At 41.4% G+C, this 21,739-nt stretch overlaps 1 protein-coding gene across 4 annotated transcripts in view; it reads left to right on the top strand.

The window, feature by feature from the left end:
* GRIA3 (glutamate ionotropic receptor AMPA type subunit 3) overlaps positions 1-19,831 on the top strand; it is a 328,994-nt gene extending 309,163 nt beyond the window's left edge. The window contains exons 14-16 of one of the 4 annotated variants that reach the window (XM_049871362.1): positions 9,910-10,024; positions 12,646-12,893; positions 17,688-19,831. In XM_049871362.1, the coding sequence (XP_049727319.1) occupies positions 9,910-10,024; positions 12,646-12,891 (361 nt within the window). In that variant the 3' untranslated portion in view covers positions 12,892-12,893; positions 17,688-19,831. Of the gene's footprint in view, positions 1-9,909; positions 10,025-12,645; positions 12,936-17,687 lie in introns of those variants that run through there. The other 3 variants (XM_049871366.1, XM_049871363.1, XM_049871364.1) reach the window with 3 other exon arrangements.
* The last annotated feature ends 1,908 nt before the right edge of the window (positions 19,832-21,739 follow it).

Genomic DNA, 21,739 nt, shown 5'->3' with positions numbered 1-21,739 from the left:
TAAAAAGTTACACTTCAGGACAGCCCATTTCCAAATTCCCTCCGCTTCCTACTATTTAGTAGTACATTAGATGAATGAGGTTGTGCTGTGTTTCCCATATATATATATAAATGAGATCTTCAGTCTTGTGTGTATTTCTTCTTCTTCCATGTATGTCTACAATTCTCCTCTCCTATGCCACCGTCTCTTAACCACTTCTCTTCCACACCCAGAATTCTTTGACATTCTTGGGCCTTGAGTAATGGATATGAATCTGCATCTGCCTTTTGCCTGCAACAAGATGGACCTTTTATTGGCAGGAGCCACCCAAAAGGTAGACATTTTGGATACCCAGGGTTAAAATGGATCCCAATGACTTTTGATTGACACTGTTATGTGTGTAGGCAAGACTCATTGCAGATGGATGGCACTCCCTGGGTCTTAGCAGAAGTTCCTGTGAATTCCCGAGACTGGTTTGGGAGCAAGGAGTAGGGTGAGTATGTCATGCTCTTCGTTGGTTTGCATGTCTCTGTGCTGGTACTGCTTCCTGGAAGTATGAAGAACCTGACCATTTTCTTTCCTGGTAGTGACTAAATTTGCTCCTTGAACTTACTCAGGCTTTCTCAGGTCTTCCTCCCAAAAGCAAATCCTCACTTTCTCTCAAGTGGCTGCTTCAAGCAAGGGACTTTTTTGCCTTAAGAAGTGAACAAGTCCAGTGGCTGCCAAAACCATTGCATTTGACAGATGGTGTTAAAGGATAAATTTTACCACCGGGGGAAAAAAAAGTCGTAATCCAGAAAGAAAACATTCTTAAAGTTATTCCATCCTAGTGATTTTTGAAATTGACAGCGTGGCCTTAATACAGATTTCTATGATTAGGACATGATTATTTGCCTTTGGTGTTATCTTGATAACTTGAATGTGTTTCTTATTGACAAATAATGACCAAATATCCAACACCAGAGCTACAGAAAGAGAAGCAGGAGTGAAAAGCCTGAAGGTAAGAACGCTGTTATACAATTGTCTGGAGGAAAGACACTGTTGCCATGGCAGAGAGTGAAAGGTGTATGTCTATGCCTTTTCTGCCCTCTAAGATCCAGCCCTTTGGTTTCCCCTCGCTTGGAGGGATGGATATAGAACCACAGTTTTGAAACATTTGAAGCAAGTGAAATACATTTGGTGAGGGTGGGAGTTGGGATTGGTGGAGCAGGGAGGGGGCAGATTTCTTTTATGGAGAACAATTGAAATCCATTCTCTTTTGACTACCTAGAGAGCGGTATAGCATTTGGCCCTTGGCACATGAGACAAATTCCCATTGGTCAGAGGTGGCAAAAGGGTGGTCCAAGTGCTGGATTCACCTTATTGCTTAATTTTATCTGGCCTTGAAGCAAATATTTCTCAAATAACAGACCAAAGCCAGTAGCATACATGACTTTAATATATATATATATATATATAGTATATGTATACTTTATAATTACTTATAATACTTTCTATTACTTTAATATATATAGTAAGATCTCTAGTGTGTCCTGCCTAGCATTACTTTTGGGGGTGCAGATGCGTGGATGCTAGGATGCATGCTAGAAGACGGTGGTATATGCCCTGGTGTGGCGACCAGTAGTCAGCTTTCAGATCTGATATATGGACCCCACTTGTTGCAATCTATTTGGGTGTAAGATAAGATGGATTATTTTTCTACGGATAATGGTCAAAGGATGTCTTTTGGGGATGAAGGAGGATGATAGCATCCGTCAGACTGGACTCTCAAAAGCGTATTTTGCCTAGAGTCAGGGGAATGAAGTAGATGTCTTCAGAAACTCGTCATAGAGTTTGTGGTAAAGATTGGTTTCTCTCTGTCTTCTCAGCCTATACCCCTCTTTCTTACTGGCATTGGGATGAACTACAGGAAACACAATTATACATAATAAAACACAACCAAATTTCATAGTTTGGATTTTAATGGCTCTTAAAACAGGTCTTCAAAGTGAATCATGCCAATTATGTACTTGGGAAATATCTGTGGCCACATTTTAACCAAAACTGACTTAACAAGAACTTGGCATCTTCCCTAAGCCCTTTCTTTCTAGCTGTCAGGGACAAATTGGGTGCAAAGTTTCCCCAGACAAATTAGGTTGTGTAAAATAGTCCACAACCCATAATGGTTTTAGATTCTAGACGGGGGAGGTTGAACAGAGGCCCAGTTTGGCAGAAATCCATCAGTGAAAATCATAACCTGTGGAATCAAGGGGTCTATTGCTTTGAATCTGAGAAGTTCTCATTTGGAAATGCTACTGGATTTACGCACATATCTAAAAGCTGCTTCTGGGGCTGCTGCTTTACCACAGAGGCTCATCAATAGGTTTCAATCACTAGCATTGTTAGATCCTTAGTAAAGTGACTCACAGCTTTCAACTCCGAATGTTATATGCATGCATTATTGAATTTACTCTTTGCACTTATATTAAATTATGATCCCATTAGCGAGGAGTTAAATAGGTTTGAGCTACATTTGTGAACTACATAGATATAAATACTCTCTCAGAGGCAGCTGCTAGCAGCTAAGCACTGTGTAACTTTCCAAATCACTGTAGCTGCTCCTGTGGAATGAGAGTCACTGGGATGGCCAGAGTCCAGTAATGCCAGCAGTCATAAGCACACATGCTCCCAGTTTGTGGAGAAAGCTTAGGCTGACCCAAGGGTAGAAGAAACTAAATAGCTTAAACCCTCGTTCTCCTGGAATCCTGCTTCTAGAAACCCCTGTGAACAGAAGGGAATGCAGATTTTTTTTTTAAGGGCCTCAGACACTCTAGTGTCACTCTAGGGCATGTTTTGAACTGCCATGGATTCTAACAGCTACTCTGTGGAGAGGGTAAAGCTCTTCCCTACACCTGTCCCAAGTTAACATACAGGAAGGAATGGAAAGGACCTTATAGTAAATCCTTTGGTGCATCACAGAATCTTCTCCTGCTTGGTCATAGGTTGGCTTCAATTTAATAAAGCAAGACCTACCTAGGCAGATATCTATCTGCAGCTACCTGCCTGTACATGGCTGTGATCGCCTGAGTGACGTTAAGGGCTCTCCAGGAAAGACTAGGAAACAAGTGTCTGATTGGGAAAGGTGACTTGTTGCCATGGAAGCCTGAAATATCTTCAGTAAAAGAGCCAGTGAAAGAGGGGATAGATGTCTTCCCTCCACAGGGCTGGAGATATTTCTAAAAAGTTGTCCATAAAAATTACTAAGTACCAAGAAGGAACTGTTAGTAACTTGGACTAAGGGTTTGGATAAGGGTTAGGGTTTGGGGAGGGCTTCCAGCTTAGGTTTTGATGTTTCCATTTTCCTCATCCAGATATTGTGTTGTTAGTTTTAAAAAAAAAAAAAAAAAAAGCCGTTGCCATCAAGTCAATTCCAACTCATAGCAATCCTATAGGACAGAGTAGAACTGCCCCATAGAGTTTCAAATGAGAGCCCAGTGGATTCGAACTGTCAACCTTTGGTTAGGAACCATAGCTCTCAACCACTATGCCACCAGGGTTTTCTGTGTTGTTAGAGCAGGCTTCTAATTAACTATGCAAATGTACCATCCTTGCTCATGTATTTCTTTTACTTCTCTGTGACCTCCTTGTCTTTCTCCATATCCTATGTATTTACACATATATCTATCCCTCCTAAGGGTACCATTGGAGATCTTCTGGCATCATTAATTAAACAGACATTTGCTCTTTAGGTGTTCTGCTCAGAAAGGAGAAGTGAAGCCATTTAGAACAGAATATAACCCACAGTCTCTTGGGTGGATAAATCATACTACCCACTGAGTTCCTATATTTTGCAGGCCCAGAGCCATATCCATAGTACAAATTCCTCGCTAAACCCTTCCAGGATCACCAGAGTATTTGGAGGAATGAACCTGATCATTAATTCACAAGGCCCAAGTTTTCTTGTCCCCAGTGGGAAAGCTCAGTGTCCTCACATCCCTCTCTCTGCATTTCTTCATTCATAAGAAGGAATTCAGCATGCCTCCAAGTTACTTTATTTTAGTATTTTAGGTATTTTTTGGAAATCAAAATTTAAAAATAAATTGGGCGCTTCTTTTAAAATATAGCAACATTTTTATTGAATTTGTTTTTTTAAAGGAACATTTCTACTTTCACAGAATAAAGAAAGAAAGGACTTCTTAGTTCCTCTTATCCTAAAGCTGCCTCCATTAGTAACATTTGCCATCACTAAGATAACATGGAGGCCTTGAAATAGCTGAGTGGTTCATCCCAGGAACTGAGCCTAAAATCTAAAACACCACCACCTGTGGGATGGATGCCTCAGGTTGTGAGCACAGTCCTTTGTCGCTGAGTTATTGCCAGGTGTGGATGGCAGAGATAAGCAGAAATTTGTACCAGCTAATTATGTTGTTTTCAAAAGTAGAACTCCTTATCAAAGTATTATGAATAATAACGTTAAAAACCAGTCACCATGGAGTTGACTCTGACTCATGGTGACCCCACGTGTATCAGAGTAGAATTTACTCCATGGGATTTTCAATGGCTGATTTTTGAGAAATAGATCACCAGGCCTTCCTTCTGAGGAGTGTGTCAACCATTTATGCCACCCAGGAACTCCATGATGATATTACTACACTCTATATACAATTTTTAAAAAAATAACTGATGTCACTCCACACTCAGGAATCATCCTCCAATCCCAGATCTACATACTTTTAAATGAATATCTAATTCAAATAACTCTTACCCTCCCCACTGGATCAGTGATCCATATATTTTTATGATTTACCCGAAGTTAAGATTTTTCTTCTAAAAGGAACTTTACACTCTTTTCCCCCTGAACATTTTTCCAAACAAAATGGAACAAAGAGTTGTAGTTTGTAAACAGTGACTCTTTGCTTCATTTACTATTTCGCAGGAAGATCTGTATTTCAACAAGGAATGTTGCTCAAATTTAAAGGTGTGAAATTCTCCTGGTGGAATTTTCCAGAGGGGAAAACTGTTTTGGACAGGGCGACGTTCCCAGACCCCCTGAAATCCCATCATCACAAAGCTCTCCTGTTTTCTCCCGAAGCGAGCTGACCCACGTCTTTGTCTTAGGAGGGCTCTGCTCAGCAAAAAGTTCATAGCCAGCCCTTCAGAGGGAAGAATGCCTGACTAATTTCCATGATAGGAATCTGACGTACTTTGTGTAATTCTTTCTGTTCTTTATTGAGGTGAGTACGATAGATATTTCTGACTTAGAATTCTCTTAGGTGCAAGTTAAGGGCCTGCAGTAATTTCTCAGGAACATTCCCCTGGAGACATATTGCTGCTCCACAGTACGAGGCCCCAGCTGTAAGATCTGTCCTCACTAGGCTGATGGTTCTGTAGAGCATGGTGATCCCAAAAGAAAAAAATCATTATGAATATCCAAGCCTGAAAAGCAAAAATGAAGAGGGTTGCTCCCCTTCTGTCTGTTCCATGGGAGAATGCACAATACTGAGTTGGCTGTATATTAATTGGCCTTCTAGCCTGCCCCATAATTTGCCGTGCATCTTAAGCAGATTGCTTAACCTATCAGTGCCTCCGTTTCTTTACTTCTAAAGTAGAGACCGTAAGTCTGCCGTCTTGGAATTATCATTAAACATGGCCAAAAATAATAATTATAACTATGTGAGGGTACTAGGCTGAAAAACAGAATGCCAAAAGAGAGTTATTCATTCAACAAGTGTTTGTTGAGAGAACAATCCTAAGTGGCAATACAAAATACCCAAGACATGGTCCCTGCCCTTGAGAAGCACACCGTCTAGTGGGAGACACAGGACATGGGCATAAATAATGAGGCAAGGTAGAAAATGACGAAGGGGAGAGAGACAGGCTTCATGGAGAAGGTGACATTTGAAATGATCAAATGCCTACCTCATGCCACTTCCTTCAAAACATCAACGTGTGTGTGTGCACACGTGCGCACGCGTTGGTTGATTTGGATTGGGCTTGGCAATACATACAGTGAGGTACAATAAGAGAAAATTATGGGGAAAAAAGCAGTTTTTCTCTGCCATCTCAGAAATTTATTCTACCCTGCAGCAACAGAGTTCTAGGAGATTTAGCTTTTAAAGTATTTTCTCTTTCTTTTCTTGGCAGCTATCCTAACCTTGTTAAGTGGTATTATCTGTGATTTCTGATTACAGCTTTTATCTTCCTTGGCTGCGCTGCTGCTTGATATGTTTGTTTTTTCACCCCCATTTTTATTTAGAAGTTCCCAAATGCACATTGGTTCCCTGCCAGATTTCATAAGCCCTGTGATTTTTTTTTCCAATCAAAGACTAAACTGGTAGACATGTATCATTTGTCAAATTTCTCTAATGTCCTGGGGCATCTCAGTTGAGGTCTGGATGCTCTAAGGCAGAGTTGTTCAACAACAGCACTATTGGCATTTGGGGCTGGATATTTCTTTGTTGTGGGGGGCTGGCCTGTGCATCGTAGGATGTTTAGCTGCATCCCTGGCCTTTACCCATTAGATGCCAGTACCAACCCCTTTCCCAGTTGTGACAATAACAAATGACTTCAAACATTGCTAAATGTCCCCTGGAGAATAAAACTGCCCCCAGTTGAGAACTTCTGGTCTGAGGTAACCTCCTCTGTCACTATGGAGGCCATGGGAGGAAGAGCAGTTACTAGCTACTCTGGAAGCCACTAGATGGCCTAAGGTAGGGACAGACCATTTGTCAGAAGTAGGATGCTAAGTTACTGACCTACAGAGTCTGGGTTTGGCAAGAGTGGATGTGGCAGCCCATAGTCGAGACAGGGAAGGCCTTCCCACCTCGGAACCAGTGCTTCTCCTACTTTTTCTTTTTCTTTTTTTTTTTTGGTCTCAGGGCCCCTTTACACACTTAAAAATTCTTGAGAACTCCAAAAATATTTTGTTTATGTGTGCTATATCTATTATTATTTACCATATTAGAAATTAAAACCAAGGAATTTTAAAAGAATACATTCATTAATTCATTTTTTAATAACAAACCCCATCTATGTTAATATAAATAACATACTTTTATGAACAACATATTTTTCAAAAAAAATAGTGAGAAGAGTGGCATTGTCCTACATGTTTGCAAATATCTTTAATACCTGGCTAAATAGAAGAGAAAAGGATTCTCATTTTGGCTTCTATCTCTGGTCTGCTGAGATACGACACATCATGTGGCCGCCAGGAAACTCCACTGTACATCATCAGAGAATGAGATGAGATGGACAAGTGATACCTTAGCACTACTAAAAAAATAGTTTTGACCTGGTAGACTCTCTGATGAAAGGGTTTCAGGTATCCCCAGGGGTCTCTGGAGCACACTTTGAGAGCCACTACTCAAAACTAACACACTACACTTCTGACAATGCAGCTTGCTTAAAGGTTGACAAACGTCTTTAAAAACCAGGATCTCTAGGGAAGATGGACCCTATATATTTAGACCTTAGTGTGAATGTGTTTAATCAGACTACTGTGTTCCTGAGACCTAGCAAGAACAGCAGTACTGAAGAATGAATGGGGTAATTTGGAGAACATAATACCTTGAGGGAGGACAGGGCCTGGTAAAGGCTTAGTAAGAGAGCAGCATGAGGATACTGGGCCCTTTGCAATAAGAAAGAGGAAGTACAGGAAGGAAATGAGAAATGCTTTGCACTTTTCCCTGTGGTCCTGATGGGCTTGGTCACACATATGCCATTGGAAAACATCTCCCTCTACAACCTAAGCTAGCTGCCATATTGCTGAGCCTGGGCCGTGTGCCAGGCTTAAGGTATAGCATGGGGGAGAGAAGGTAATGACAAGATAAAAAATCATGGGGGGGCGGGAAGAGAGAGAGAAGGAGGTCAGATGATGGGGAATAAGGGAGAAGGCAGCTCCAACACTGGTCTCAGGGCCCTAGATGGCCTGTCTGTCCTTTAAAAGTCTAAGATTTGGTTTTCATTGCTAATAAGATCTTAAGGAGGCTCAAAACTTTCATTTCAGTATATCTTGGTGCTTTGCATTCCAAGCAATTCTGGCTGCCATTTGAGAATCCTAGGGCTCCGAGCACTGATTGAAAGAATTTGTTTAAAGTATAAAAAGACCCCAATTTCCTGGTGAGATCCTAAGTGCAGACATTCTGGCTGCCAGGCTCTGCACTAACCTAGAAAGTGTCACTACTCTGACACTAAAGGTTTGTAGTTTTTTAAATCTCAGTGACTCTTAAATTGCATATTATTTTTAAATGATGGTACATTTCTTAGACTATCTCAAGATGAGATGGCCTCTCCGCTCTCAGCAGCTAGTGGGGGAAGAAAGGATATAGGCACTGGGGACTTGGGATGATACAGGCCAGATCTTTGTGACTAGAGGAAGCCTTGTCAATGACTGGATATGTTGGTGGGTCTGACAGCCAAAATAAGGAAAGAAATTCTATGGCATGTTTACCTACATTTGTCTGCTTTCTTCCTACTAAATTGGTGGCATTTGAACCAACTTGTACTAGTATTGGCAATATTTTCCATACGAATCTGAACACACAGTAGTTGATTGCTTCATAATAGAGTTATGCCACCCTCTATGTATAATACAGAGCCCGGGTGATGTAGTGGTTAAGAGTGCAGCTGCTAACCAAAAGGTAGGCAGTTTGAACCTACCAGATGCTCTTTGGAAACCCTATGAGGTAGTTCTACTCTGTCCTATAGGGTCACTATGAGTCAAAGTCGACTCAACGGCAACAGGTTTGGTTTTGGTTTATGTATAATACATTTTTTATCCAGAGTTATTAGACTTCATTTAAAATTCAATAGCCCTAGAGAGAAGACAGGGTAAAGACCATTATTCCCGTTTTACAGCTGAAGAAACAATCTCTAAGGGATAAAATCTTTATCCTAGGGCCAGAATAGAGCTAGCCCAGTAGGATATACTTGCCCGGCGGCTCCAAATGTAGCCCTCACACTTTAAGTGGAGGACTAAGAAGCTGTGGCCTGGCCTCCTGGGGATGTATCAGCCTCTCAATTGAGGAAGTCCTATCTGACTAGAACAATTTACCTATACCATTCCTCTATGGTGCTACCCAACTGTGGCAGAGTCGGTTTGCCATTTTGGGCCATGGCATATTAATAATCCATTTTTCAATAATCTGGGAAACTCTGTGGTGATCTGAGTTGACCATAGACAGGATGACCATATCAGACAGCCAGTCAGTAATTCAAAAACAATCCACAGACTAGTTCTCCTGTCATTGAAAGTACTGCTCTTACCCAAAAGTCAGAGAGCCAAGTTATACGTTTCATACCAAGACCAGTGTGTGCATAAAGCATTTAGAATATGTTTGTGCAGTAAGGACATGTACATAGTACAGGTCTTTCTGGGATCATTTTCAACCGGGCAACAGATGTGTGTAATAAAGGGCAACTAATTAGAAGCCATGTTATTCACACAGACTCTATTTTCTATTCTATTTCGATCTATCCATTCTTCTGGGTACACAATATGGAAACTCTTCTCCTTCTGGCCCTGTCCCCTTCCCCTCTCCCCCATAAAACTTGCTTTCTGTCTGGAAGTACAACAAGACACCCGGTTAGATCAAACCTAACACACCTCCGTCACAAAGCTACTGCAAGCTGCCACCGACGATTGTCCTTTGAGGGGAGACCCACCTCACCACACACACAGCCTACCTGAGGAGTGCCTTTTTTTCTGTCCTCATCATTTAACAGTGTGTGCCGATTACTCAAAGCGATATGGGCAGGCCCTGGTAAATATAGCGTTGCTGTAGTGTTAACTTTTTATAAGGTAATGCTCAGGGTTGCCTGCAGTGTCTAAAATTACTCTGTGGCCAGGGCCCCCTGCTTTATCGCTTTCTATAGTTTTAAAGTAGTTTGAAGCTTGAATAACATAAAATAACATAATATAATGTTATTTATGTTATTTCCCACGTGAAGAACGCCTGTAAACCTTGCAGTATTGAAACTCAGTGAACAAGGCATCTTAGACAAGCTGAAAAACAAATGGTGGTACGATAAGGGGGAATGTGGAGCCAAGGACTCCGGGAGTAAGGTCAGTCGCTGAAGGTCTTTTTGTACTGATTAGCAATCACATTTTGACCCACTGTTTATTTTCTACCCTAAAACGGCTTTCCCTCCCAACACACACTCCCTAACACAGTGGGACCCCTTTATAGCACCAGCGCTAAAGGAATAAGGCAAACACCAGCCTCAACGGGCTGCCACATGGCATCTGTCATTGACTCAGTAGAATTGTTGATGGGATTAGGGAACTCAATCTGGCCCACCATACTTCCAAAGCTGTAAAATAATGAGCTGTGTTATAAGGGGGTTTTACTGTATCGCACATTTCGAAAGTTCAAAGAGAAAATCTAACAACAACCACGACACCCCACCCGCCCCCAAAAAAGATCCAATTGTGACAGTACATTTTCTGAACCTCTTACAGTGTCAGACTTTGTACTTGTAAATACCTTTGGATATTAAGATATTATGTTGATCCCATCTGAAAACAGGCAAATAAATAGAAAAGACTGGGCTCTGTAAGCAGAATGACTAGTGTCGCCCCAGCTGCTGTTGTACTGACTTCAGCATCTATTTGGATCTCAGATCACATTAAGTCTGTCACACTCCTCTCTTCCCAAGGTCTCATTTGAGTCTCTGTACAGAATATTTCTAAAATTTAGTCGCATGCTCCTTAAGGGTGTACATTGTCAGGGTAACAGCACATTGATAAGCATGAAACACTCTTCCCCGCCTCCTTCCTGCCCCCCTTCACTCCCCTAAGGAAGTTCTTTTTAGTTTCAATTTTTGCCTTTCCTTTTTTTGAACTAATATTGTGGTATCAGTTAATTCATTTCATGAAATGCCACTCATTTTCCCTGTGCAGTGAACCATTTTGCTACTGGTTTTCTACATCCCACATCAGGGAATTCTGCAACTCTTGTGAAACTTGGATACGTGGAACTTGAAACTGTTCATGTAGCTAGAGCTTATGTGGGCTATGTCAAAGGACATCTCTCCCCAGTCAAATACCATATACATATAAAAATTTAATGGCAGAGGGAGGGTTACCAGAAATTGGTCCATTTCCTAATGGACTACAGAATGTCCTTGCAGATAGCCTCACCAGCCTCCTTAAGGAGATGATCTATTGTTTCCTAAGTGACCAAAATGCATACTATTTGTCTAGCTGTCATTCATCCTAGGAGAGTGACTATTTGCAAGGTTGTTATAGACATGAGGTACTCTCACACACCCCCCCCCTTCCCAACCATGCCATTCAACTCCAATTGGCCTTTTCATTAAAGTAAACAAGTTCAGGACTGGCACCTATGAAATTCGAACCAGAAAGACATGGCCATATAGTCTTTGCATTTAATCCTTTAAGTGATACCAGGACTAGCTGAGCCATGACGAGTGGAATGTCAGCAATGGCCATCGTCTGCTCACTGTGTTATCATTTAAATAAGATACTCATTTCGCTGGTTTAACAATTTGGGTATTCCAGTCAATTCCACTCAGCAGCAAAATGGTTACATCCCCTCTAAAAAGACTACAAAATGCTATTTTATTTTATTTTTCTCAAAGAAAGACTCCTGGCACTTGATGTGTCCTACCTCAAGGTAGGGCTCGAGGCACCACCTTTTATCTTTCCATTGTTCAGCAGTTCAGTTTTTGCTTTTTCATACAGGCAGATAGTTTAGTCAGATTTGCACAGTTTGACCTGAAAGTCACTGACCGGCTTCCTTGATTTTTTCCCCCCAAGTGTAGACAAGTGTAGTGTTTTTAATTATGATTATTAGTATTCTCTACTATTTACTCCCTGGAGTAAAAGCTAAAAATTAGTTGGACTTTTTTTTAAACCATCAGCCTCCTGGAGAAGCTTTATGATTTGTATGGAGTCAATCCAAGACCCAATGGGTCCTCCTGACAGTTTCTTGAAACTCTCAGGAAGATGGAACGGAGCCAATTCTTTGTGCTGCGCCCTTGTTCTGGCAGCACAGAGACTTGCTGCCCTGATTTTAACTAGATTGAGAACTTAGCTACTAGTCCCCAAAGGGAGCAATTTCTCAGCCACTGGGGGAAAGGGGAAAGTTAACCCTTTTTAAACAAACTCTTGTGAAATAAGTTCCCAGATAAGAATATCAGGAGCCTCTAATATTCTCACCTGGTGCCTTAAAGACTAGCTGGCAAAGCTTGTCACAGGAAGGACAAGGGAGAAAGGGGTGTTGCGGGGCAGAGAGGGGAAAGAGTGCTTCAAGTTCCCAAATGAAAAGAGTGTTACATTTCTAGAGATTACGTCACAGCTCAAGTCTGGCAAATGGCATTTATTTCAGCTGGCAGAGGAATAAATTGTGCTTGTGTTTACTCTTTTGTTCCCATGGCCAAGTGCTGTCTTATTTAGTTGTACACCATTTTGAGGTACTAAGGGACTTAAGGAGTCAAACAAAAGAACATTTAAGTGAGGAACACAACTGTCAACAGAAGCACAATCTACCATCTTGCTGGTCATTGTGAGACATCAGCCAATTGCCAGAGTTGAGTCATAACACTTACATTAATGTTTAGCTATTTTACAACTTAGAACTATCCTATACTGTTGTAATGTATTATAATGTCCCAATGCCTTTGCTTTCCCCAAGAACTAATCTCATTGTTCATTTTTCTTAGGACAAGACCAGCGCTCTGAGCCTGAGCAATGTGGCAGGAGTTTTCTATATACTTGTCGGAGGTCTGGGGCTGGCCATGATGGTGGCTTTGATAGAATTCTGTTACAAATCACGGGCAGAGTCCAAACGCATGAAACTCACAAAGAACACCCAAAACTTTAAACCTGCTCCTGCCACCAACACTCAGAATTACGCTACATACAGAGAAGGCTACAACGTGTATGGAACAGAGAGTGTTAAAATCTAGGGGTACGGCTAAGGTCTAGTAAACTAATCAGCCTTACTTTGCTATATGTTAATTTCTTTTCTTTTTTTTCTTGCTTGGGTTTTTCGTTTGGTTTATTGTTTCAAGCATCGTCTATTCTCTGCAACCATTTGATTCTTTGAAAACAACGGTTGTGCTGTGTGCTGTCTCGTCAGGCAATGGTGCTTTTCTAATAGCATAATTGTAATTAAATTGGTCTGTGACCCAAAAGGAAAAAAGTATGCTCTAGAGCAGCAGTGTTCAAAAGGAATACATGCGAGTCACGTAGGTGAGCCACACATGTCACCTTAAATGCTCTAGTCTCTATGAGTCAGAATCGACTCGACGGCAATGGGTTTGGTTTTTTGGTTTTATTAGCACATTAAAAAAGGGAAAAAGGGACAAGTGACATTAATCCGAATCACATATTTTATTAATTCGATGTCCCCAGAATATTATGATTTCAACACGTTATCAGCATACAAAAAATTATTAATCAGATATATTACATTCTTTTCTTCATACTAAGTCTTAGAAATCTGCTGTGTATTTTACACGTGCAGCACATCTCAACTCATACCTGCTACATCTCAAGTGCCCCATAGTCACATGTAGCTCCCGGCTACTGTATTGGACAGTGCAGAGCTAAAGAAAGCAGCTGCTCTGGAACAGATGTTAGAACTAGGAATGGAAGTGAGGCACCGCCACCTTAAGTAGTGCATTGTTCCATAGGGGAGCTGTGGTTCTTCTAAGTAATCAGTTTAAGCCTGAGATAATTTTCTGAATCTTGAGTCTTTTTGTTGTCCCTTCCTGGGAAGCAATGCCCAGGTAAGTGTCTCCCAAAGGACAGTATAGGCTCCCTGGTGCTGTCCACCCCCAAATTCATACTTAGATGAGCCTTTCTGATACCACCTTGACCCTGGCAGCTATGGCCAAACCCCACCAATAACGCAGACATATTCAAAGGCCAACTTGAATTAGGATACCACCTAAAGTCTGGCAGTGTTTAAAAGCATATAGTCCTGTTGCCTGCAAGTGCATCTGTCACCGCTAACACTCCCATCCGAAGTGGAATGGAACAATTAGCAACCTTATATCCCTCATTTTAGGAGGGAGATTCTTGACCCCATGAGTAAATCTTGTATTTCACATTAAGGATCTAAATTCAGCCAATTCTTTAAGAATATTTTAATCCAAATAAATCATTTGCCTTCATGAGGGAAAGCATCATCTGGGTGGATGTATTTGCTGATTGTTCCTGCTGCAGACTGTAGCCTTTTGCCACAATGTATGTATTTAGCACACTGAGAAGTGTTCCCATTGCCTTGCTGAGTGTACAATACATGGATTCATCTGTAATTGGCATTGTTTGCATGCAAGCATTTAATGTGCCAGTTACCTTAAAATGTTCTACTCCTGAGTAATTTATATAGGCCCATTACAACTTTGTGCACATTCTTTGCTTTTTCTTAGGGTAATCCATGGGCAATTTCAGCCTAGCTGGGGTATCCCAAATTCTGAGGTCCTGGCATCCAAATAAATAATACATCTTAAATCTGTGTAGCACTTTGCCAAGAACTCTCACATAGTACTTCATTTGAGATAAAATAGGCCAGATAGTATTTTCTCTTTGAGGTAACTAAGACCCAGCCATATTAAGTGACTTGCTCAAGGCAACACAACTCAGTACAGCTGTATTCTTTACTAAACCGTGCTGCCTCTAACCACCCATGGCCTGGTGGCCTCCAGGAACCTCGAAACCCTAATAGAATTCTGTCAAATGGAGAGCAGATCCTAAGTCTATGCCCGGCTTGGCCACAAAATCAAATCTTGAGGGACCCCACCAAGTCTCCATATTCCCCACTTCTTATGCACTCCACATAAAATTGCATATTCCATTTGCTCCTACTTTCCCCAGAAAGAATCTTTCTGGAAAAGAAAAGTATTGGGGCTCAGCCTCCAGATCATCTTTATTTATCATCAACCATTCCACCTGAGAATCTATGACTCTACCCCCCAGAAACTGTAGTTTCCATCTCTTCTTCAGGCCCCAGAGCAGGGTTTCTCAAATGTCAACGTGCATGTGAATCACTGGAGAATCTCGTTAAAATGCAGATTCTGATTCAGCAGGTCTGGGGTGGGACCCGAGATTTCACCTTTCTCCCAAACTCCTAAAAAAAAAAAAAGTGCTAATGCTGCTTATCCAAGGAGTAGGAAGATTCTAGAGAAAATTATCTCAGAATGTAACTTAAAAAAAGAAAGAGAGAAAATTAGGACCAGCAAACCTTTGTTCTGCTGGACAGAATTTTGCAGTCCTAAAGGGGGGGCCCAGAACATCAAACCTGGGGGAAGAACCTCAGAAATGAACTTGCCGCAACTTCTGGCTCTCTGGCTTTCCTTTGGTCATCTTGGCTGATCTACTTTTGTGAGGCAAAATTCAGGCTAATTGAGGCAAAAACCACATCTTAATAGACACTGAGCCAATGTGGTTACATCTCAGTTAGCTAGCACCTTGGCAACCATCTCTGGGATGAGATGGAAATAAAACCTGGGAAGAGCCTCTGCAAACAAAACTGTCTTCCATGTCCATGTGAAGTCTCAACACAAGAAGGAAAAGCCTCAGAAGATGTCAGCCGGGAAGACCTTATGTGTGTCAGCCAAGAGGCACAAAGCAGGCCAGGTCAGGAAATAGAAGCCTCTCTGCCGTCCTCAGCCAGTTGGGTGATGCGATGTTAGGGGAGTGTTGGTTAAGTGAAGAATGAGATCTTCACTCATTCATCTTTTATTCTCCAAGAAGTTCTGGGATATCTCCTGGCAACTTCTAATTTGTTACCCAGTTCTTAGGCTTCCTGTTCTCTGACATAGTCTAGGGTCTACTTGGGGCACAGAGATTGAGAGGTACCCTAAGATTTCACTTCTATTGCTAATTATCAGAGCCAGCCTTAGAGGTCTATGTTGTTGTTGATGTTGTGGCGTACCGTCAAGTCGATTCCGACTCATAGCGAGCCTATAGAACCGAGTAGAACTGCCCCATACGGCTTCCAAGGAGTGGCCGGTGGATTCGAACTGCTGACCACTTGGTTAGCAGCCTGAGCTCTTAACCACTTTGCCACCAGGGCTCCATAGTACCAGTAATTCTTCAGGAGGAGTCCCTGGGCAGTGCAAATGGTTAATGTGCTCAGCTGCTAACCAAAAGATTGGAGGTTCGAGCCTGCCCATAGGCACCTCTGAAGAATAAGCCTGATTATATAAAACTTCTCCAAGCTTCTCCAGTTCTTCCCACTTTCCTCTTCATTGTCAGAACTTCTGTCTTCTTTGGTTTTCTTTAACAATATTCTTGAAATCCCTTTTATTTTCAAGACCTCAAGATGCCTGAAGTTAGGGAAAAGATTTCCATTTTCCCTCTAACTCTGTTCTGTTTAGTCTTCCTAGAAAATATTAACTTTGTTCATGCAACCCATTTTCAAAACGATCAGTTTTCCTTCTGCCGCCTATGTGTAGGCATTCTTGCTGGAGAGGTTTTCCTGTTTAAAAGAGTTCATCTTTTGTTAAGTGGAGACACCATTCTGGATAACCGAAGTGTTGATGTTCGTTATGTCTAGAGGACTTTTACCTCGGTGATAACACTTCATTATTATCACCATTTAAAATCAAGAAACAAGGCACTAAGAGGTTAGGCGACTTTCCCAAATTCATGCAGCTAGTTAGAGAGACCCCGTGGCCAATTGGGGGTGGGAGGTCTTTGATCTTTCTGCCATAGATATAAACCTTCTCCAAGCTTCTGATATAGAACAGATAGATAGACTCAGGACTCTAAAAGTTCCAAGGAAGAGATTTACCCACTTCCATGTTAGTCTTGTTCTGCCCTCCTTGGGGCTTTTGGCCTTCAGGTGCATCTTCGACATTCTTCTTACAGATACTTATTCCAGGGCCAGTGATAGATTGTGGTTGTGCCATTTATATGGGATACAACTTAGTGTTGGCTCTGGACCAAAAGACACATCACAGCAGTGTACAGAAAAAGATGGTGAGGTGAGTTGAAGAAGAAGGAAAGTTGCCTTCGGTTTTCAGAGTCAGGGGCAAATGGATGAATAAATGAATGAATAAATCCCCTCCAAAAGGAGGGCACCGTCAGCATCTCCATCAGGCCCATAATGGCAAGGCAAAGACCCCAGTGGATGCCGAGTCCCTTCGTGGGTATCACTATTCTGCCTTCTTCCTGAAATGTGCTGTATCTTTAAAATCCCATGCTATTCTCGAACTTTAATAACTAAGGTTGTAGGTATTAAGAGAAACACGCTGCCACCTTTCTGGCAATGAGCAGCAAGTTTTCTTCTCCCAGTCAAAATGGATTTCAATCCAACAAGCAAGAGAACACTGTTCACCTTCTGTTGTAGGTAAACATCCCTTTATCACAGGTTCTGCAATTAGAATACACTATGAAGTGGTGGTGTCCTGAATACCTGTACTGAAATGCCACTAAGTCTTTCTAGTATACCTACACCCTAAGTGGTTAGTCTTGAGTTAGACATCATGCAATGCCTGTATATTCCTTAGCACAATGTATAGAGAATTATCCTAATGTAACCTATTTTTTTAACCTATTTCAAAGCATTTGCATTAGGCTAAAGAATTTAGCCAGACCTCTTGCCTAAAGCCAGTCAAACAGGGTACAGCCCTAGAGATGCCAATTTGAGAAGACAGCCATGGTTTTTTTCCAAGATAGACTGAGCAATAAGAAACTTCTGAATTCCCAATAGACGGCCCCTTCAAATTTAAGTGTCCCCTTGCCTTTGCAGATCCCTTCCCACTGGAGGCACGTGACAAGAGGAATCACCGAAAACACGGCTGCTTCAAGGATCCTGAGCCAGATTTCACTCTCCTTGGTGTCGGGCGTGACACGAATATTGCTGATGGTGCAATGACCTTTCAATAGGAAAAACTGATTTTTTTTTCCTTCAGTGCCTTATGGAACACTCTGAGACTCGCGACAGTGCAAACCATCATTGAAATCTTTTTGCTTTGCTTGAAAAAAAATTAAAATAAAAACCAACAAAAAAATGGACATGCAAGATTCCAGTATGTGAAAAAAATCTTATTAAAAAAGTCAGTTCAACAGAAGCCATCCTTTGATACCACCGCACAGTATACAAACACCACATTCTTTAATACACACACACACACACACACACACATACATACGAACACTCACACAAATTTAAAATTATAATTCAGCAAATAGGCCCATCTTAGCTAAAATAATTAATTCTTCCTGATTAAAAAAAAAAAAAAACAACCTTTGACTCCCAGTGTTTGGGAAGACTGACTGGCATTTCTTCTAGGATCTGCTGACCAGATGTTTTTGGTATTTCCTGTTGGTGGTGATGTTCTGTGCATCCTATTTCCTTTCAACGTTGCTGAAATGTGTATATCTTTAGAACGTAAATGCAACACTTAGAAAATTCAAACATTTTGGGAAAGGGACTCAACAGTGACTTCTCTGTATTCTTGAAATGGTTTTGTGAAATTGTGTTGATAACTTCCCACTCGGTAAAGGGATTAACAGAGCGTGACAATGCACTCTTGTGTGTAGCAAGGGATGGGGCACTATTAGGCATACCTCTCAGTGCTTTCCTAAAACGGATCCCAGGGCTTTCCAAGAAGCCTGGAATTTCAGCTCACAGATCTGTTTTTCTTGCTTCAGTGTGTATTTTAAGTCAATACAGCTGAGTATTTAGCACTGAGGTGAGGGAAATGCTGCCTCTACTCCCAGATGTGTTTAGAATATCTCAGAAACAACACTGTGTGTAGCTCTGCTTTCTCTGCTAAGTATGCCTTTCAAGTGTACACCACGGAGACAGGACCACGTCGCAAGGAGGGCCAGGGAGTTCAGACCACAGTTCCCAATCTGACTTTACTCTTGTTAGGTCTGTCCTACCAGCTGTTGCCTGTTCCTGCCCGTGGCTCTCCGTCAGACTGCATGTGTCCTTTTCTAGTTTGCAAAGATGAAAATGCATTCCCAAACCTACTGCTAAACCGAGGGCCTCAGCATCACTCCCAGGTCCTTGCTTGGAGCAGTCTTTCTACTGACTCTCTCAGAAGATCACTCCACTGCTCCATGGGCTATCAAGTAACTAATTGCGTACCTGCCATTGGCATCATCAGAACAGTCAGAGGAAATAGTCTCCGCTCACTAATTACCTCCTATATAACAACGTATGCTTTCTGTAGTTAAGTAGTTTGCTCTCATCCGTGACGTGCATTGGGAAGTTTCCAGGCTGTAAGACATAGGAGCTCGCATTCATTTCCCAAGTGTGACCCTTAGATGCTTAGTTGACTCACTGCATATTTGCTCTTGTCTTCAGAAGAGAAAGGAAGAAGTCTCGTTCCAACGAAACATTTCCAGAAAAGTGTAATATAAACTTTCATTCCAAAACTTGTGTCATAGGCAAATAACTCACCTGTCAAATTTTAAATGGTATTGAACAAAAAAGAAAACTGTTGTGTTTTTGTTTTGTTTTGTTTTTTTCCTGAAACTGTGATTTTCAACTTCTGAATGCTATAACGTCCCCAGCACGGGAAGCTAATGCTGTGCGAATACGAAATTGTATAAAACAAACCAACCAACCTACACACAAACGTTTTCATAGGCACTGTATAAAGAGAAATGTATGTTTATTGACTCAAATCAGTTTTTCAGAGAGGAAACTTCACTGAGATGAAGAGGCGGATAAATTGGTTTGTTATTTTTTAAAAACCTGCATGTTTAAAAAAATGTTGATTGCTTCAAATTTCTGCTACTAACTTCAAGCTATGGGAGTTTGGCGGTAGTCACTTGAGGATTTTTTTTTTCCAATTCTTTTCTTTTTGTTGTTAAAGCTGTACTTCAGTGAACAGAAAAATTGCCAAGCAAACTAATGGCCGTAAAAGCATAAATTGCATGTGTGGGCATAAATTACGGAGCCTCATTGCCATGAGGTATTGTACAAAGTTTTAATACATTTTGTAAATAAAATTGTAAAGAAAGAATTCTGTTTCTGTGCTTTGACTAGCTGTTTAACATCTGCTTGGATGCAGGTGTCAGGAAGTTTTTATTCACTAACATATTTCCCATCAGAAGGTTTGCCAATAATGTAACAATCATCTTACTAGTGATTTTCAGAAAGGATTTCACCTTTCCCCACCCCAACTGCAACTGCAGTTGGGCTCAGAACTCTCAACCTAAAGGGCACTGTACCATCAAGACCTTAGATTAGGTGTGTCAGGATCACCAATGGTGAGATGGTATTCACAACAGTAAGAGGCAGGACTTCAGTTCATATGTGAAGGTGGGAAAGTTTGACTTTAGGACCCTTCATCCCCATTCTTTGTCTCCTCCACCCTGTGGGACCCTCTCCTCGGTGGCCTACCTTGACCCTAACCTTGGGCCCCCATTCTGACCTCCCAAGGAAGTGCCTAAACTCAGAACTGATGAGCTTCAAAAACACTTCCAATTACTTTCCCATCTCATTGCAAAGTACATGTCCTAGTACTCTTAGTAATTTGCCTAAGTTTTGTGCTACTGCCTTAATGACTGATGATAAATTAAAGTCCCAGTGGAAAATCTTTATTTCACCAAGGCCCACTGATCTAGAGTGGAGGAAGAAATCATTAATTTAAGGCTATCGTAATTTTAGAATATTTCTAAAAAAGAAACAAAAGGCTGATGAACTAGTCTGATTTGTAGATTCTGAACATGGAATACAACTTTATCCAATAAATAAAGCAAATGTTTCCATATAGACCAGTTTTCTATTATGGCCACCACAGAGAACAGGGGCGGAATACAGAAAGGAAGGAAAGGGGATAGTTTTCAATGGAGGAAAGAAGGAAAGTGCCAAAGAGGTGCTAGAGAGATAAAGGAAGAAAGATATCTGGGACTAGGGAGCTAGGGAGCAATGAACAGAAAGACTTTTAGAAAGAGAAAAACAGGAGTGGGCAAGGACAACTTTCAGAAGATTCTGAAGTATAGGCTGATATAATTACACTGCCATCAACTTGGCTTGTAGAGCTCAGCATATTACTATTATTTTCACTGTCCTGAAATGCCAGCTGGCTGGTGAATCACTCACACTTTCTAACTCTTCAACTGCTTTCCTTTCCTTTGATTAGGATACCCATAGCAGTCCCACCAGAAAAATACTGATTCTCTAGGGAGCAGCTTCAGTGACTAGATGAGAGTGATGGTCCCATCGGGAGTTGATGAAATCAGTTCAAGTACCAAATCATGTCCCGGATCTCCAAAATAATAGATTTCTATTTTAACAGGAGCTTCAGTTCCTCAGCCCAAAGGAGAAATTAATCTCAGGCATTGTGGCAGATGATGGTGGAGAGCTATTTTGGTTTAGGTGAGGTCTGGATTTTATTCTCCTTGAAAGAAGGGAGAAGCAAAAAGGGGATACTTTCAGTGTTTCTCAATTTAGACTATAGACACTACATATTTTGCTTACACATAGGGCCAGCCTTGCTAACCAGGTCTGCAAAAAGGCCTGGAGCTTCAAATGACACTCTCTACCCTGTGCACAAAAGAATGACTCTCGATTTCTGCTCTGGTTTTCTTGCCGTGTTAAGATTCACATCTGATCATACTCTATCAATAGAACAATCTTCAAACAGGAAGCGCAAACATATTTGAGGAAATCTTGGTTGTTGTCATTGTTATTAGGTGCCATGGAGCTGGTTCCGACTCTTAGCAACCCTATGTACCCTAGAACAAAACACTGCTCTGTCCTGTGCCATCCTCACAATCGTTGTTATGCTTGAGCCCATCATTGCAGCCACTGTGTCAATCCATCTCACTGAGAATCTTCCT

This window comes from Elephas maximus, chromosome X (assembly GCF_024166365.1).
Source record: "Elephas maximus indicus isolate mEleMax1 chromosome X, mEleMax1 primary haplotype, whole genome shotgun sequence".
NCBI classification, from domain to species: domain Eukaryota; kingdom Metazoa; phylum Chordata; class Mammalia; order Proboscidea; family Elephantidae; genus Elephas; species Elephas maximus.
Note: the sequence above shows the minus strand (reverse complement) of the source record. Positions and strands in the feature narration are given on the sequence as shown.